The sequence below is a fragment of the Siniperca chuatsi genome, linkage group LG23 (genome assembly GCF_020085105.1).
Source record: "Siniperca chuatsi isolate FFG_IHB_CAS linkage group LG23, ASM2008510v1, whole genome shotgun sequence".
In the NCBI taxonomy this organism is placed as follows: domain Eukaryota; kingdom Metazoa; phylum Chordata; class Actinopteri; order Centrarchiformes; family Sinipercidae; genus Siniperca; species Siniperca chuatsi.
This window is the reverse complement of record NC_058064.1, coordinates 659315-678547: the sequence shown is the minus strand read 5'-3', so window position 1 is coordinate 678547 and position 19233 is coordinate 659315. Positions and strand designations below refer to the sequence as shown.

Genomic DNA, 19233 nt, shown 5'->3' with positions numbered 1-19233 from the left:
GTAGAATAAGCATATACTTTTGTTTAAGATGGCTTCTGACTATCCACAGGGAAACTTTGATGTTGAATATAACAAACTAATAATAATCCTTTTATTCAACCAGGATATGCCTTTGCCCTAATTAGGGTTGTGTGATACGAAGGCAGCTACTGTATCGCTTTAAGGGATAACTCTGGTTTAATGTAACTTTTCCAAGCCAACATGTCTGCGCTTCATCAGTGTTTGTGGAGAGGAGGTCGTTCAGTGGTTAGAAACCGAAGGTGGAGCAGAAACAGAGATACAAGATACAAACTGTGCAGCGAAACATGTAAAAGACCAAACAAGAACAAGAAGAGACAATAAAGGATCACGGCTATAAAGTGGTTTGGGCCACCGCGTGGCTTCTGCCGGGTTGTGAGGTCGCTCTCCCTCTTGTGTTTTCCTCTTCCCCCCTTCCCCAACCTCAGTCCTAACCGCACTGAGTCGCCTCTGAGACGTCTAACGGTAACCCAACATTCAGCTAAATTAAGCTCCAGACTATAAAACATTATAGTCGCCGTTTTAATAACGTATATCTGAAACATACAGGCTTGTAAAACACAGTGGAAACGCAAGAAGAAGCTCAAACACTCACAAGGTTCATAAAGTTCAGGTTATGAGCAGCTCCGGGTTCAGCATAGGCTCGTAACTGCGATAAAATGCCTTTTATTAACGTAAGAGCAGTTCAGCACGTTGGTCAGTCACCATGACCGGCATCCTGATTCGTCGTCCATCTTGTCAGGATCAGGTATCGGCCCGACCATCCAGATCGGAGAGGAGACGGTCATCACCGTAGATGCAAAGGCTGCTGGGAAAGGTAAAGTCACCTGTAAGGTGTCGACTCCTGACGGAGCGGAGCTGGACGTGGACGTGGTCGAGAACGCTGACGGGACGTTTGATATTTACTACACGGCTCCGGAGCCCGGGAAGTACGTCATCACTATCCGGTTTGGAGGGGAGAACATTCCCAACAGCCCCTTCCACGTGGTGGTGAGTAACTCACTGCGTCATTATTCTGATAATCTAATGGGAGAATTATCAGATTGACAACATCAGATTCTTTATGCAGATGCTGTGTAGCATGTTGTGTCTCTGCTGCTTTCGTGCTCGCCAGATGTGCGAGTCTTGTTCAACAAACAGTCTTACAGAGTACATTCATGTGAAGCTTCTCTCCATCAGTGAGCGTTAGATGTGTAAGAGCCCACATTGACTCGTACAGTAGCAGATACTCGTTTCTCTCAGAATATGGACAGAAAACACCAGCAACATTTCTCAGATTTTTAAAAAGAACAATGAAAGAAACAGTTGCAGTGGAGCGGAGGCTAGCTTACCACGACTGAATCTGATTGTACGTTACAGTATGAAGTAAAGGTGTGGAGGTCGGGAGGATGGATGGGTGCGTTTAAATGAACATACACTTATTCTCTCTCTTTCTGAGAGTGAGATGTTCGCATGGATATTAATCTCATGTCTGCATTCAGTACAGAGCTGGAGTCAGGGCGTGGTTAGCTTAGCTTAGCATAAAGACTGGAAACAGGAGGAAACAGGTAGTCCGGCTCTGTCCAAAGTACACCTTCAACACCTCTTAAGCTCACTGATACACATGTTGTATCTTCACAAACAGACGTGTGAAAAACTCTGGCTGTGGCTAACCAGGTCCTGATGCTAGCTCATGAGGCTGATATCGGTCTTCTCGTCTATCCGGAGGAAAGAAAGTGAATAAGAGTGTTTTCCAAAGAGTTTGCCTCCAAAAGCCCCGCACCGTAGTCATGATGTTTAGCCACATTAGCGTTATGGCTCTAAGGATGTTCAGTCCAGACTGAAACATCTCAACAACTATTGGACAGATTGTGATGAAATGATGATGAGGTCAACATAAGTCGGTGTCGTCCCTCATTCGTCCAGGAGTGGTCCATCGTAGAAAAGGTTTCAGTCGTAGTCGTCTGGACGCTGTTTTCAGAATCAAGACGTTTCGGCTCCCATCCGGAAGTCATTCTCAATTTTGAAAATGGTCTGAGAACTGAGTATCTTAAATTTCTGAGTTCCCGTTCCATTTTTTCACAATTGAGAATGACTTCCGAGATGGGAGCCAAACGTCTTGATTCTGAAAACAGTGTCCAGACGACTACGACTGAAACCTTTTCTACTATGAGGTCAACATTTCTACTTTTCAGTTCTAAAACCTCAGCTTCACCTTGAGAAAAATGCTAACACAGAACAGTAAGATGCTAAACGTCAACACGAGAACAAGCTCACATTCAAAAGTGATGTGGACCTGCAGTGTGAACGCATCAGCAGAGACATGAAAAGCATCTTTACGACGATACTGAGACATTTGTGTTTGTGCATGGAGGTGTGTGTGTTTGTGTGTGTGTGTTCCCTAAAGGTTGTACCTTGTTCCCTGTTAGGCGAGCGATACCGTCCCAATAATAGAGGAACCATGTGACAAGCTCCAGTTACAGCAGCCCTACACTCCCTATGTGGGCTTCTCCCCTCGATGGGTACACGGCGTTATTATCTACCTGCTGTTTATCTGCAGAAGCTCTTTTCATACAAACTGTCCTCTTTCCTGGAGCTGTTCCAGACCTACACAGTCAATAACAACCCAGATTCACTTATTGATTATTTTATTGGCTCAGCATGGTGCTGCATGTTTAATCTGCATGATCCTCTGCTGCTGGGGGGGGCGGACTTCTGTCAACCAACTAACAGGCAGATTTCAGATGGAAGTTCATCACAAAGTCTTCTCGCTCTTGTTTTTGACCTAAATAAAGACTCTTTATAAACGAAATGAGCGACAGCTTCAAGCCGCTCAGCTCTATTCTGTGCAGAATAGAATTAGATTTTTATTTATTCTTCTTATTTATTTGTTATTTTGTAATTTTTTTAATTTAATTGTATTATTTTACTTGTTTTAACTTAATTTCATTTATTATCTTATTTTATCTTTTTCCTTTATAGTATTTCTTTTATTATTTGTATTTTTTTAATGTAATGTAATTGTTTTTTTATTTTTATTTTGAACATTCAATGCTAACTTTGTTGTTAGGAATTTGCATCAGTGTAACCCCATAAAACATTACATCCATGGATGTAAAATATTAATATTACAAAATAAGAATAAAATATAATGTCAGGTGCAGTAGTAGTAAACAGTAGTCGTTAGTGCTTTGTCTTCATAAAGTGCTGGTGCACAATTTGCACTTTATTTAATCAATTTTTTTAGTCTTATTTGTTTGGTTTTGTAAGGGACTATGAACAATATTAAACATCTGTTTATTTACCCGCTCGGCTTAGACTTGAGTTTCATCATTTAACAGTTAAAAGGATGTTTCGTCTAACTGGTTTTAGACCAGTCTACATCTTAGTGCATCCAGCCCCCGATGCTCTCTCTCCGCCTCTCTACCGTCCTGCTGTGCTTGCTCCTCCGCCCTCCTCTCTGGACGATATCCCAGAGTTCCCAGTATGGTGACACTAACGCCCCTCCCCTCTGGCTCTGGTTCAGGCCACCGATGATCCCATCAGCCCCGTGGACGGGATGGAGCCCATGCTCCGCCCCTTCAGTCTGGTCATTCCCTTCACTGTGCAGAAAGGAGAGATCACAGGTAAGAGCGCCGTCTGTTTCCATGTCGATCTTTGAGAGGAACAAGATTTCAGTTTGTTTGTCCGAGAGAGACTGAATGGATTTAAAATCTTTCAGTGTCAGCACAAAATTTATTCTAATGAAGATTTTTTGATTTACTAGAATGAAAACAGAGCTGCAGAGCGTAAGAAAGCAGCAGTTCTGTATACGTGTGAATCTGCACACATGGTTGAATTAAGTAGGACAGCACTGAGAGCATGGACCAGATTCCCAATCCCAATTCCCTTTGATATATCAAATTTAAAAATACTGTCTTGGTGGTAATTTCAAGTTTTCATTGCATTTGCATTTCATTCTGCAAAAGAAATTACACCAATAGTCCAATATCACAAATCAAAAATTTACAGCAGACGACACCCTCTGTCCTCAGACCCTCAATTCAGAAAAAAGCCTTCAACAGGGAAAAATATGGAACAAACTAAACAGGATGTCTTCTTTCACCACAGAGTTTTATTTCATTATGTATTATATTTATCAAAAACCCAATGCAGAACTTCCTTTGCAAATCTTCTGTGGGAAATCTGTCAACAAGACGTCATCACTGATGATTCAGAGACGGGAATATTTTACAAATAAGGCACTTTTATACTGAAGGTTTTGTGTGACTTGTTACATCCAGTCATTGTACTTGAAGCCCAGTTTGAAACCAGACTGTTCACCTCTAAAACCAACAACGTGTCAGTCCGTCTCTCAGTACTGTCTGACTTCCTGTCTGCGGCTCTCAGCTGCGAGCCCATTGGTTCCTACTGAAGAGGTAAATCTTTAAAAAACAGAGATCTATAGTTTCCTGTTTAAAAAGGCTCAGTAGTTTCCTCAAACAGCTGCTCGCTGTAGTTTCTATCAGACTAACAGGGGGAAACAGAGCATCTGTTGGGGACTATTTCCAGCGGCGGATGAATCCACATGTGGTGCTGTAGTGAGTGTTTGGGGCAGCAGGACGGTGTGTGTGGGGCGGAGTCAGAATAAACTACAGTGTGTGTGTTCGTGGTGATGAAGCAACATGTGACCCAGTGCAGCAGAGCGGCTCGCTGATGTGTTTTAATAGTTTCTGGACAACGATGGAGGAAGAAGATCCATCAGCTGTGATTCACACACACACACCTGTTACCTGTTCGTTCACTGCTGTTCGAGTCTGAACATGAAGATTTATACAGAATATCACCAGACTTACAAATATATTCAGGTTATGATCTCTTATTTATGGAGTGTCTGAATTTACCACCAAAGTGACAGCGGGAGCCACGATGAGTTAACAACTATTGTTTGTGTTTTGTCCTCCAGGTGAAGTGCGAATGCCGTCGGGTCGAACCGCCTGTCCTCACATCACCGACAACAAGGACGGCACGGTCACTGTGAAGTACTCCCCGACAGAACGAGGCCTGCACGAGATGGACATCAAATATGATGGAAACCATATCCCAGGTAACACCCCACCGTAGAATAACAGAATGAATCGGGCATCGTCTTCATCAAACTGTCCTGATCATAATATTCCTCTTGTGTTTTATCTTTTACAGGAAGTCCACTCCAGTTCTACGTTGATGCCATTAACAGTGGTCATGTGACGGCGTACGGCCCTGGTCTGAGCCACGGCACGGTGAACAGACCGGCCACCTTCACTATCGTTACTAAAGACGCTGGAGAAGGTATCATATCACAACATACTCTAAGTGTTAGTCATTTGTAAGTGTTAGTCTATTTTACATCAATTCCATTCAGTGAAGCATGATGTTACCAAAGCATATACATATTTATTCATTCTTCAACTGCAGAGAGAACCAGGTCTTTATTTGAAATAGGCTTCTATTAATATTTTAGTAAGAGTCCCTGTTTTAATTTGCTGTTGATACAAACTCAGCACTTCCTCCATGTTTACCTTATCGATCCAACCTTCATTGAAGCTCAACACTTCCTGCAGATGTTTCACATTAAAAGCCTTGCAGGAAAGGGAGTGATTATACCCGTTTCAGACCTATATTTTGAAAAACATTTGCAGTGTCATTGACAGTAACTTAACAGCGATAGAAAAAACGGCAAAGTAGAAGCGTTTGGAATTAAATTGTGAATAAGAAGAGTTTTGTAAATCATAGAAAGTGTTTCGATCAGAGAGTTGAGTATGACATGTTATTGCATCGTGAATTATACTGAATTTACTATGTGAGATTTTATAGTACATGTAATTACACCCCTGCCCAAGGTTTTTACCAATTAGGGGCCGGCCTTTGTTTGTCTCTCTCTGCAGGTGGTCTGTCTCTGGCTGTTGAAGGTCCGTCTAAAGCAGAGATCAGCTGTAAAGACAACAAAGACGGGACCTGTACTGTGTCCTACCTGCCCACCGCACCTGGAGACTACAACATCATCGTCAAGTTTGATGACAAACACATCGCTGGCAGCCCCTTCACCGCCAAGATCACTGGTACTGAAACTCAGTGTGTGTCTGTCGTTGTTCACACTTCTGGTTTCACAGTAAAGGCCTTCACATTGAAACATTTTAATTGTGAAGCACATGCAGTAAATGAATTTCAGCTGTAGCACAAAGCAACAAAATAAATGAGCCGACACAAACAGAAAACTGTATATAATGTGGATTTGGTCACATCGGGCCGATAACCGACCTGTTCAGTAAAGTCAGTATTGGTGGCCAGTTATATTGTGACGTTCCCCAAGGTTCAATTTTGGGACAGTTTTATTTTCTTAATAAATCCTCTGTCACTTTATTGCATTTCATTTCACTTTATGCAGACGACACTCTTTTATCTTTCTGTGACGCCCAAAAAACCTTAAGCTGGGCTCACACTACTGGAGTTTTGGGCCAATTTATTCCAGATTTATCCCCCATTCACCCCTCCCAACAATCGGAGGAGAAATCTGGTCTGGGATCGTGGTCGGTATTGATGTTCGGCCCTGAGTATTTGGAAATGTGAGGGGTTTACAGATCCAGTATTAAGCCTCCCGACCTGCTCAAAGACTCATCTGGGCCGCCCCGATAATATTAAAAATGTTTGATATTTAGGATTTAAAATCTGGATGATTATGTCGGTACTTTCCGAGTGGGACCACAATAGCCAATGAGAGAGACAAGTCTACAAGGAGACGGTGACGCTGACGGTGTTGCCAAGCAACGGTAAACATTCTTGCCCTTGAGGCTAACGTTAGCTAGCATACTACTCTTGACATATATTAAAACTGACTTACTGTAAAATCTCACTTCCAGTTCTCTCTGAAGACTTGACAACCCGTGTTGACCGCGTCTCCCCAAACATTTCCTCACCCATACTCGTGCTCTTGCTTTTGTTACTTTTCACTGCAAATCATTAACGTTACCAAAGAAAGTTCTTGCAACCCGATTTCAAAATCGGTTAGGCTTTTAAACCTCCTGTAGAGTGAGCCCAGCATTAGTAGTCTAGTTCTTACTTGTTCTGTTTTGATTTGATTGATGTCCAGGTGATGAGTCCATGAGGACGTCTCAGCTTAACGTTGGCACGGCAACAGATGTTTCCTTAAAAATCACAGAGACGGACCTGAGCAGTCTGACTGCGAGCATCAGAGCGCCATCTGGAAACGAGGAGCCGTGTCTGCTGAAGAGGCTGCCCAACAGACACATCGGTCAGTTTTTACTGCTCAAAGTGTCAGCTGAGGAAATGCTTCAAACGGTTTCTTTGTGTTAAGAAACTTTCTGTATGTAATGTAAATTATTTGGTAATAAGTGACAAAACCATTTTCTGTTCTGTTTGAAACTGACAACCTGACAAAAAGGCAAAGTAACTCTTTTGTATAACGAACTCAATGTTTTTGTTCAGTCAAACACAAAGATGACCTCAGCAATAATCAGTGATTTTATGATTCCATAAGTTTCTTCTTCAGGTTTTGTTGCTGATGTTGACTGATTATAGGAAATTCTTATGATAATATGACTTCAGGACAAAAAATAAGTATTTGAGGATGTGCTCTAAGAAAAGCACTTGAGGTGATTGAGGCGGTGCAACCTGCAGAGGTTCAGACTCGATAACTTGGACTTGAGTCTGACTCAGGTCACAAATCTGATGACTTGACAAATCAAAAAATATGTCACTACACTTCGACTTTGACCTTTATACTTGGAATGACTCAATATCCTCCCGAAGCCTATAGATCAACGAGACTCAGGGTCTACAGCCGTGCTAGTGGCTGTGTGAGGCTAACACATCTTAATTTAGCCTGTTAGCGAATATGAGGCTGATGGGAGCGCCATCAGCTCTGCAGGTGTTCGGTCAGAAACCAAAGTGTTGGACACGTTAACATGTCGACCTGATGGTGGCGCTAGATGGAAAGTCAGAGGATCAGCAGAGTTATTACAGTTCATCCTGAGGGGAGCGTGAACGATGAAGCACATTTCATCACAATCCGTCCAACAGCTGTTGACATGCTTCAGTCTGAACAACAAACAATGAAATGAAAGAACAAAATAAAGTCCAGTTGATGTTTCTGATAATGTTCCTCCTGCCTGCAGGGATCTCGTTCACACCAAAGGAAGTAGGCGAACACGTGGTGAGTGTGAAGAAGAACGGGAAACATGTGACCAACAGTCCCTTTAAGATCATGGTGGGTCAGTCGGAGATCGGAGACGCCAGTAAGGTGAAGGTTTACGGTCAGGGGCTGGTGGAGGGACACACCTTCGAGGTGGCCGAGTTCATCGTCGACACAAGGAACGCAGGTAAGATGAACACCTTCATTCAAACAAGAGGGTTAGTTAATATCCGCTGTGGAAGGAAACCTCTGAACAATTTTAAAAACCTCTCAGGTTATGGAGGTCTGGGTCTGTCCATCGAGGGTCCCAGTAAGGTGGACATTAACTGTGAGGACGTGGAGGACGGGACGTGTAAAGTCACTTACTGTCCAACTGAACCTGGAAACTACATCATCAACATCAAGTTCGCTGACCAACACGTCCCAGGTACAAACCACGCTGTGGGTTTAACATCCTCAGAGGACCTCACCTGTGTGGACTTTTTACTGCAGTCTCGTCCCACAGCACACCTTTCACCAGGACTTAAAAAAAGATGGTTGATCTCAACTTTCCAGGCAGACATTTTTAATACATTTCAGAATACATTCACAGCCAACTAGCGCTGTTACTAATGATTATTATGTTGATCGATATCAAACAAAGCAGATCAAAGTCCTGATGCCAGACAAAAATACTTGGCCGGGCGTTTGATTTTCCAGGAGGCCTTTTGTTTTATTTTATTGTTTTTTGAAGGCATATACATTATTCATTTGTTAAAGCAATATTTCCACTTTATGTTATTGTTTTATGTGTGTTTGGTTGGTGGTTTTAGAATTTGTTTATCTTTTTATCTTGTGATTTATGCATTTTATTATATTTTATGTTATGTTATATTGTATGTGTATGACACATTTCCCCTTTCAAGTGTAAATGAAAGTTAACTGTCATAACGTTTTTGTCTGAACAGGAAGTCCGTTCACAGTGAAGGTGTTTGGTGAGGGCCGGATGAAGGAGAGCATCACCAGGAAACGTCAGGCTCCCTCCATCGCTACTGTGGGCAGCACCTGCGACCTCAACCTCAAAATACCAGGTGAGCTGTGACATCACTGTCTCTTCCACCTGTCTCCACCTGTCCTCTCTGCTTCCTCCTCTTCACCTCCTTCTCTTTGTCCCTCGTTGTCCTACTTCCTCCCTGCTGCTCCCTGCTGGATTTAGGGAACTGGTTTCACATGGTTTCGGCTCAGGAGCGTCTGACTCGGACGTTCACTCGCAGCAGTCACACCTACACTCGGACCGAGCGGACGGAGATCAGTAAGACTCGAGCAGGAGAGACGAAGAGGGAGGTCCGTGTGGAGGAGAGCACTCAGGTGGGAGGAGAGCCGTTCAGAGACGTGTTCGGAGACTTCCTGGGACGTGAGAATCTGAGCGGATTCAACGGGATGCCGGCCGGCAGCCGACCGCCGCTGCAGGACGGTGTGTGTGTGTGTGTGTGTGTGTGTGTGTGTGTGTGTGTTCAAACTGTTTCTAACTTTATTGATATTGAAGCAGGTTTTCGGTGTGTGTGCATGTGTCTGACTGTGTGTTGGTGATAAACTGTAACAGATTGCTTTGCTGTAGAAACGTCTCACTCACTGTCACAATATGAACTAATGAACTAATATATACTAATCTGATAATAACCCGATTTTTATACCAGGATTACTGTAATGTTTCTGCGGGGTCAAAGCATTTTTGAATTTTAACTTCTACATTTCAGAAGGTCTCTTCTTGAATCCTGGAAAATTCCTGGAAATTTCCAGAGTGAATCTTTTTTTGTCAAAAAACCTCGGATATTAATGTTTGATTGACTAATTGATATACTGTTGATAAACTATATTTATTAAAACTGTTATTAACTATTCATTCAGTTACGCAAATAGCTGTTAGTAAAGTGTTATTAAATGTTAATTAGGCGATGGCTAATTAATTGTGAATTAACTAAGACAGTTACTGTTTTATCGTATCTTACAAAAGAGACTTGTTTTTCATCTCAGTACATTTCAACACCTACAGTATTAAATTTCAACTCGTTTATTTTGGTTGGGATCAGGTGGTAGTATTTTGGGTAACGGTGGGTTTAGGTTTAGGGATTTGGTACCACTTGGTTACATTCAAGTGAGCTTGTTTATGTTCACACTGCAAGAATCAGATTTTTGTGCCATGTGCAGTAAGGAGTGACATTTATTTATTTTTAGCATTTATTTTCATATATAAAGCCTGAAATTCTGGCAGGATCTGACAAACAAAAACCTTTTTGTAGATACCAGATAGGCATCAGGGACCAGCATATATCTGTTGCTCTGGTGAGAATTTGAGCTCATGTCCCATCAGAGTCTCAAATCTGGGTACAGAAGCATGGACTGCCAAACCGTACAAAACATTTGGGGTGGGGGAAAAGGGTCCACTAACCAGAAAAGGGTTAGAATCCAGCAGGACAAATCATCTGATCCATGTCCCTCTTTCCCTCCACCTTCCTCCCCTCCTCCTCCTCCTCCTCCTCCTCCCTCTCAGGTGAGACAAGTAACCAGGAGATGACGGCTCAGGTGACGAGTCCTGGAGGAAAGACGGAGGACGCAGAGATCATTAAAGGAGAGGACAGCACCTACAGCGTCCGCTTCATCCCCCAGGAGATGGGAGCTCACACTGTTAACGTTAAATATCGGGGCCAACACGTCCCCGGGAGCCCCTTCCAGTTCACTGTGGGGCCCCTGGGAGAGGGAGGGGCCCACAAGGTCCGAGCAGGGGGAACCGGGCTGGACCGAGGAGTGGCAGGGATCCCAGGTGGGCTGCAAACATATCGTTCTTCTTCTTTTTCTTCTTTTTATTTCTCTTTCTCTTCATCTTCTTCTTTCCTTTTCTTCCTTCCGGTTTCTTTCTTCTCTTCTTCTTCTCTGTCCTGTTCTCATTGTCTTCTTTTCCTTCCAGTAATTCCTCTTGTATTGGCTTTCTTCCTTTATGGTGAAAGTTTGTTTTCATAGTAGAAACATTTAGGTAATTAATATTCAGACTGCAGGCGACAGTCGTCCAAATCTAACTTCTTTTCTTCATATAAGTCTCAGATCTCTGTTTTTTTAAAGGATCCACTCCCTGATTTTGTTTTGCGCCCAACAGCACCTCCACATTCCTGATTTCCCTCACAGGTTACTATTTATGATGTGAAACTGTATTTGTTAAATGCAAAGGAACAGTTTTATATGTTAATAATAATACAACTTTATTTATAGAGCACTTATCAAAACAAAGTACAAAGTGCTTCACAACAAGAGAAATAAAACACCACAGTGAATGACGAAATATAAAGAAACAAAATACATAAAAGCAATAAAATAAACAGTTCAGGTAAAATCAGGATCTGCTTTCAGATAAAAATGTGTTTTGAGACGAGACTTAAACGAAGACTCTGACTCAGACAGCCTGATGTCTTCAGGAAGGTTGTTCCAGAGGCTCGGGGCCCTGATGGCCAAAGCTCTGTCCCCCTTAGTTTCCATCCTGGACTCAGGAACAGACAGGAGACCCCTGCCCGAAGATCTCAAACTACCTGAAGGTTCATAAGGGATTACAAGGTCTAAAATATAGTCTGGAGCCAGGCCATGAAGAGCCTTAAAAGTAATCAACAAGATCTTAAAATCAATCCTGAAACAAACAGGTGATAAAAACATGATTGGACAAGCTTAGTGATATGTTACTGCTACTCGTCCACCACATGTTGGCAGAACTGTTAGTGATAAATTCTGATTTGTGTTTGTTGTTTTTCAGCTGAGTTCAGTATCTGGACCAGAGAGGCCGGAGCTGGAGGTCTGTCCATCGCTGTGGAGGGACCAAGCAAGGCCGAGATCACCTTTGAAGACAGGAAGGATGGATCCTGTGGAGTCGCCTACATAGTTCAGGAGCCTGGTGAGACTCTAACACAGACTCTAGATCAGATTTTATCCCTAACACAGACATTAATGGAAGGAAATCTGGATTCCTGTATCCTCTGCAGAGGTTTTATGTAAAAACAGTTACAACTCTGAAAAGTGTCCCATTTAGAATGAACATTACATGCGGAGTACCACAAGGCTCAATTCTGGGCCCACTAATTTTAATTTTTATGGATTATCCATGCACACAATACTAATGTTCATCGCTATGCAGATAAAAAGCAACGCTATACAGCAAGTGATAGTGATGATGTGAACCTTCTTTACTGCTGTGAAAACTTAAACTCTGACATCTAATAGGTGACCCAGAATTTCCTTTAACTAAATCAGGACAAAAATCCTAGTTGTTGGTTATTTAAGGGAATGTGCGTTTTTTAAATTACGTGGTTTTGATTTTAGTATTTTTGGTCATCTTTCCTGTTCGATGTTGAGATCAGTGGATGCATCAGTTTTGGAGTGCACAATGCAACCATGTGAATAATCATTTTTCAGATCAGAAAAGGTTTTTAAAGTTTTAAACAACTCGATAGTCACATATTCTATACAGGATTTCACATTTTAAGCTCCGCTTAAAAATTAAATTAGTGAGTAAAATGTTATCACAACTAATGGCAATGATGGTCAAAACTACAAAAAGTAGAAATGGACAAAATCAGTGATAAAGACTAAATCCTACATAATAAAAATAAACTTTATTTGTATAGTTTTATTCTTAACAAAGTGAAAGTAAGAGCAAATCAAATCTTAAAAGTAGATGAAAACATCAAATCTGATCTGAGGTGACACGCAGGCAACAAATCAGTGATATATTTTGGAGCAAGGCCATTCAATGCCTTTAAGTCAGCTGTAAAAATAAAACAAATAAAAGTATTTACAACTTTATAAGACTCTTAATGAGACAAAAATGACCTACTTTGAACACCAAGTTTTTGACCCGTCTGCTTAAAATTGTTTGTCAGAGAAGCTCGTTGTTGAAATTGCTGGTCCAATTAGTATGACATTACACTGATCATTACATTTTAGGAAATTATAGGGACATTCAACATTTGATGTCATAAAGACAGGCATGAAGATTAGTTAGACTGTTAGAATTGTTGGATTGGAGTCTAACATATATATTTAAACTAATAGTGGGCCAAGAATGGACCCCTGGGAAACACCATAGTTATACTGAGCTACAGAGGAACAGGAGACTTCTGTTAGAGACATATGAACGGGACATAATAATGATATAAAAAGCTATTATTTTCTCAGTTGGCCCTTTGCTGTTATTCCTTCTCTTCAGGTGACTATGAGGTTTCCATTAAGTTCAACGATGAACACATCCCAGACTCTCCGTTCATCGTCCCCATCGCCACTCTGTCTGATGACGCTCGCCGCCTCACCATCACCAGCCTGCAGGTGAGAACACATCATATAAATCTTCATTAAGTTCTATAAAACAGCCAGCTGAGGTCACTGATAAACCTTCTGATGTCTCATCTGCTATATTAAAGGTGACATTTTGATTTGCTATGAATAGATTTATTGGTGTCTGCTCTATACTGAGACCGTATATTTCTGTGTTCATGTGTGTAAATGCATCACCTTCCTGTTTTAACTACAGCTCTGTATATTTGGCCTCTGACCTTTGTAGTTAAAAGTGACAGTTGAAGCTTTACTTCTTATTACCTTATTATCATGCACCATTCACATTGACGTTGAACTCTCTTCTCTCTCATTTTGTTCTTCTATCTACACTGAGCCGGTATTTAGGAACCAATGAAAACAGACTTTCAGAAACGCTCTGTACAAAGATGCTGGTTTTTGCCATTGTTGGTGATATTTGTGTTCCTGCTTCCAGATGACTACATGTTACAAAACATATGATGAAGGGTCTTAATACAGAATCACAGAAAGGGCTGTTAGCTTTGCTTAACCATTAATCAAATATGTATTTTATACTTTTGCAGCTGCCATGACAACAGAAACATAAAGATATGTCACTGACAACAGCTGGACTGTGTTCAGCTGTATTGAAACATTCAATAAGAGATCACATAGCAGGTTAAAGCTCCGTTGTGCCTCCTCTGTCCCTCTGAGACCATGAGAAGGAACCAGAACACTCAGTCCAAACATTTGGTACAAGATGGTGGAGCTATTTTTTTTTGTAAATTTGTTTTATTGGGACATCGCATCATATTTGCACAGCATCTGAAAGTAAAAACATGTCCAGTTTCATATTTGTTCAAACAGACATACATACAGATGAACAAACTAACAAAAGATAGACATTAATAGAATTAAAAAACAAAAAACAAACCAAAAACAGAAAACACAACAGAAAACACCCACCCTCCCACCCCCCAGTTGGTCCACTTTTTGCAAGATGAATTAGTGTTTCGTAGCATATGTAGTATATAGCTAGCGTACATAATTAAACATGTTCAGTATCTTCTAGAATTCAAGCACATGACGCCGCTACAGAAGTACAGCTGGATACAAAATGATGGTAAAGTGCATTTCTAAACAATGTAAACTGTAGACACTTTATCAAAATGTGAGAGCAGACGTTGCCATGTATTGTGGAATTTCGTAGTCGACCCTCTTAAGAGAGAATTTGAATTTTACAGAATTTTTTTCCAGTTTAAGGAATGACATTAGATCAGTCTGCCAGGAGCATTCTGCTGGGGGCTTAGGCGATTTCCAGTGTAGCAGGATGCGTGTCCATGAGTGGACAGGGTGCAATATCTGTACCTAGGACTCCAAAAAGATTTTATCAATCATGAAACAAAAAATGTAATAATTATAAGGAACATTAGCTAAACAAAGATAAAAAAAATAGAAAAATGTATGTATGAATTTATGTACTGGGAATAAAAACATTACACTAGACTGATGCTAACAGACATAGCATAAAAATGCGAGAAAAGACACAAGCAAAAAGATGGCCAAAATATAGAAATGTAAGTAGTTTGGCATCAAATAAGCCTTGAGCCTAAATTTAAAGTTTAAATATGTGTAAAACATCAAGAAATCTTGTAGATGAAACTTGAGAGATATTTCCAATGAAAAGGTAAGAGTTGGATTTACTGTAACTTGTTTTTGGCTGTAAAATCAGGGAATTACATTTAAAGACAGTTTATTCAATTTATTTAACATGATCTGACAATTGCTTGGGTGGATGTCAGAAGTAGGACACCTAAGAAACACCCACATGGTCTTAATCAATGACATTTACAGCATACAGTAAATCTGAAAGATAACCCCCCTCCCCTTTATTTCCCAATTCTTTATCTGTTCTTTCTTAGGAGATGGCACTGAAAGTTGGGCAGGAGGCCTCCTTTGCTGTACAGCTGAATGGAGCCAGAGGGCTGATCGATGCTAAGATCCACACACCATCAGGAGCCATAGAGGAGTGCTACATCACTGAGCTGGACAGCGGTAAGACCAGCACTTTATCAGTGAGTGTTAAAACTGTCTAGTGGAAGGATTTTATGTAAAAACAGCAGTAATACCAGCCTCAGTAACAGGTTGGGTCTGGAAAAGAACTGCAGTGTTAACATTTCATATGGAGTACTTCAGGGTTCAAGTGTCGGTCCACTACCTTTCTGTATTCCACTCAAAGTGATATTAAATATGGAGAACCACAAGGCTCAAGTCTGGGTCAACTACCATTCGGTTTTACAATAATAATACTTTTTATTTATTTATATATATTTATATTTATTACCTGTACATGTCATCATCCATAAACACAATAATAAAGTTAATCGCTATGCAGATGACACCCAACTCTATGTAGCTGTTGATTCTGATGAGCCAAGCCGTCTTTACTGCTGTGAAAACTCAAATTATGACATCTACAGATGACACAGAGCTTCCTTCAACTAAATCAGGACAAAACATAGATCCTAAGTATTGGAGAGAGTAACAATGTCTACAGTTAACAACTATTTCAACACATTACACTGCAGGCAAACGATTTGGTCATTACAGAGCTGATAATAGAAAATCATCAGAATCATAGACAATCAGAACCCATTATGTCATTTGTGATCCATGTGTTTCCACAGACCAGCATGCTATCAGGTTCATCCCGAGGGAAAATGGAGTTCATTCTATCGACGTTCGTTTCAATGGCAGCCATGTTCCCGGCAGTCCCTTCAAGATCCGAGTGGGAGAACCAGGCCAGGTCGGAGATCCCGGCATGGTGTCTGCCTTCGGACCGGGGCTGGAGGGAGGAACCACAGGTAAAAATAAATACCTTAAAAACACATTCATTTAAAAGCCCTTAATAAAAAAATTAAGTAGATTTTAATGGGTGTTCGTCATGTTTGTGTCCTCCTTCAGGCGTGGCGTCAGAGTTTATTGTGAACACGTGTAATGCCGGCTCAGGAGCTCTGTCAGTGACCATCGACGGGCCATCGAAGGTGAAGATGGACTGTCAGGACTGTCCTGAGGGCTACAAGGTCTCCTACACACCCATGGCTCCCGGACACTACCTGATCGCCATCAAGTACGGAGGACCCCAGCACATCGTAGGCAGCCCCTTCAAGGCCAAAGTCTCAGGTGGGTCAATGGACTCACTGGTACAGAGTTCCCTGGAGTTTCCCTTCACTGGAACTAAGGGGCCTAGCCCAAACTGGGAAAAACAGACCCAGACAAGACCCATTATTCCTATCAAACTTTACAGTCCACACTTCAGGCAGGTAGTGTTCACCCACCAAACCCAGATAATGAAGCATGATTCACCGCTCCAGACAACACGTCATCATTGTTATTGTCAACAGAGGCCGCATGGCTCATGGATTTTATACTCCTGTCATGACAACCAGGTGACCTGAGCAATGGAACATGTGTGGTTAATTTAGCCTAAGGGAACTCCAGATCTGCTGCCCGAACATGAACTACTGGAACTGACTGTTGGACTGATAAAGGAACGGCTTACCTTCGCAGTCCAAATCGGCATGAGCCAGTCGCTCTCAGTCTCCTTGCGTTTTGGCAGGTGATCAGCCCAGCTCCTCCGGCGTAGAGGAGGCCAGGACTAACAGTCCTTCGTTAGCAGTTCATTATAGACAATAAGATGCAGACCAAACCCAAAACAAAACTTGTACCCATGGGCAGAGTTTGGTGGGTGGGAGAAAGTCAGCCCACTAAATCCAATAGCTACAGTTTAAAATAAATGGGTGTCATCACACCTGTAAGCAATGAGCTGAGGCAGGTGAACCCACTCATTAGAAGGGGTGTCCTTATACTTTTGGAGATACGGTGTTTTTGAATTAGGTTATCTGACGTTTCTTTGAATCCCTCTGCAGGACCTCGTCTGTCCGGTGGCCACAGTCTGCATGAGACATCGTCTGTTCTTGTGGAAACTGTCACCAAGTCATCAGCGATGGGAGGGGCCTTCGCCTCCTTACCCAAATTCTCCTCAGACGCCAGTAAAGTCATCTCCAGAGGCGCTGGCCTATCGAAGGCCTTCGTAGGTCAGAAGAACACGTTCACAGTCGACTGCAGCAAAGCAGGTGAGGAACAACACAACAAAACACACAGACAGGAATGATTTGTTCTCTATCCTGAAAATAAAAAATGATAATTTTTTACCGTTGCCTGATGTCTCTATTCTTGACTCTGCAGGCACCAACATGTTGATGGTGGGCGTTCACGGGCCGAAGACGCCCTGTGAGGAGGTGTATGTCAAACACATGGGCAACAGGATGTACAATGTCACGTACACGGTCAAAGAACAAGGCAGCTACATCCTCATCGTCAAATGGGGGGACGAGAACGTCCCCGGCAGTCCCTTCCACGTCACTGTCCCTTAAAACTGAACTCTTCTTCTCTATGTCCGTCCCTCTGCTGCAGCTCCTCAGCTTCCTTGCTCTCCTCATCCTGATGCACTGAAGACACAAAGACTATTCACTTCCTGTTTAAGCAGACAGTTTTCACGCTCTGTGCCACATTTTTCATTCATTTCATTCTCTTTCTTGTGTCTCTCGGAGACACTCGCCACCTGCAACGACAACAGTTCAGTCAGAGCCCTGTCACACCAGCATTTATATCAGTTCAACTTTGAAACATGCTAATTTCAGCCGTTGGCCAATTGCAAACTGTCTTGACAGTGCTGACCTTCGAAGGAAGGGAGAATCAGACAGTCCAAAAGTTAGTTAATATCAGACGATATTATCAAGATATTATCATTTTAGCACAAGATGCTAACTAGGGCAAACAAGACATTAACTTGTGCACAATATCTAGTATCTTGTTCACACAAGTTAGTATCTTGTTTGAGTTATTAGTTATTATCTTGTTCGTACGAGATACAAACATCAGATATTTCTGGATTTTTCAAAAACTGTGGATTCAAAATTTTGTAAATTCCCGAGTTTTTTGTACTTACCTCTCAAAGTAGGATTGTGCAACCGGGAACAGAAGCAACTTGTTTCATGTCTTGTCTGGTCAAACCTGTGTGTTGTAAAGGTGTCTTCCCACAAAGCTGCAGAAAGCTGAAGTGATAACGGAGGATCAGGAGCTGTGACTTTATTTCAAGAAAAAAAAAAGCTCTTGCTTTTGATTTTATTTATTCTCAGACCTTTTTTCCCCTCGTTTGATTTTCTTTGACAGAAAATGGTCTTATTGTAGAGAGAGAGCAGGTGATGAGGTTGATCTCTCCTGAATTATCTGTTCAGAGAAAGACAGATGTCATGACTTAGACTTTTTTTTACCACAGGAAGGAGTGCGGTGAAACAATCTGTTTATTTTGTGAATGTTAAAAACACACAGGTGATGTTGCAATGACACAATATTACAGAGTGACATTTTATAGTGATTTTGTATGTATCAAAAATGGATGAATGAAATAAATTTGAACTGTTTGATATGTTAACCTTCAATCTGGCAAGATTGTGCAGGCATAATAAAAGTGTATTCGCTAACTTGCCACAAAGACCCGCTGCCGATCGTCTGACGTTTTGTTGATTAAGAGATTTAAATGAAACTGGAACAGCTGCTGCCCCCTAGAGGCTGCAGTGTTCATTACAGCCACAAAACTACTTCCTGATGATTTATCTGTTCTTACAGCTAAAAATGGAAAGTTTGTCCTGAGGGTGGCGCAAGAGGAAAGATCGTGGACTAAAATCTAAAGTGTT

General features: G+C 41.7%; 1 protein-coding gene across 13 annotated transcripts in view; it reads left to right on the top strand.

The window, feature by feature from the left end:
- The window catches only part of LOC122871354 (filamin-C-like), a 69580-nt gene extending 50547 nt beyond the window's left edge, over window positions 1-19033 (top strand). For 4 of the 13 annotated variants that reach the window (XM_044186375.1, XM_044186374.1, XM_044186370.1 and 1 more), the window contains 19 exons: window positions 761-1008; window positions 2427-2519; window positions 3524-3623; window positions 4943-5083; window positions 5179-5307; window positions 5904-6077; window positions 7106-7267; window positions 8151-8354; window positions 8442-8594; window positions 9115-9237; window positions 9363-9620; window positions 10698-10967; window positions 11943-12080; window positions 13392-13507; window positions 15397-15529; window positions 16162-16338; window positions 16439-16657; window positions 17404-17610; window positions 17723-19033. In XM_044186375.1, coding sequence (XP_044042310.1) covers window positions 761-1008; window positions 2427-2519; window positions 3524-3623; window positions 4943-5083; window positions 5179-5307; window positions 5904-6077; window positions 7106-7267; window positions 8151-8354; window positions 8442-8594; window positions 9115-9237; window positions 9363-9620; window positions 10698-10967; window positions 11943-12080; window positions 13392-13507; window positions 15397-15529; window positions 16162-16338; window positions 16439-16657; window positions 17404-17610; window positions 17723-17910 — 3233 coding nt within the window. In that variant the 3' untranslated portion in view covers window positions 17911-19033. The remainder of the gene's footprint in view (window positions 1-760; window positions 1009-2426; window positions 2520-3523; window positions 3624-4942; window positions 5084-5178; window positions 5308-5903; window positions 6078-7105; window positions 7268-8150; window positions 8355-8441; window positions 8595-9114; window positions 9238-9362; window positions 9621-10697; window positions 10968-11942; window positions 12081-13391; window positions 13508-15396; window positions 15530-16161; window positions 16339-16438; window positions 16658-17403; window positions 17611-17722) is intronic. The other 9 variants (XM_044186379.1, XM_044186382.1, XM_044186378.1 and 6 more) reach the window with 5 other exon arrangements.
- Window positions 19034-19233: the final 200 nt, after the last annotated feature.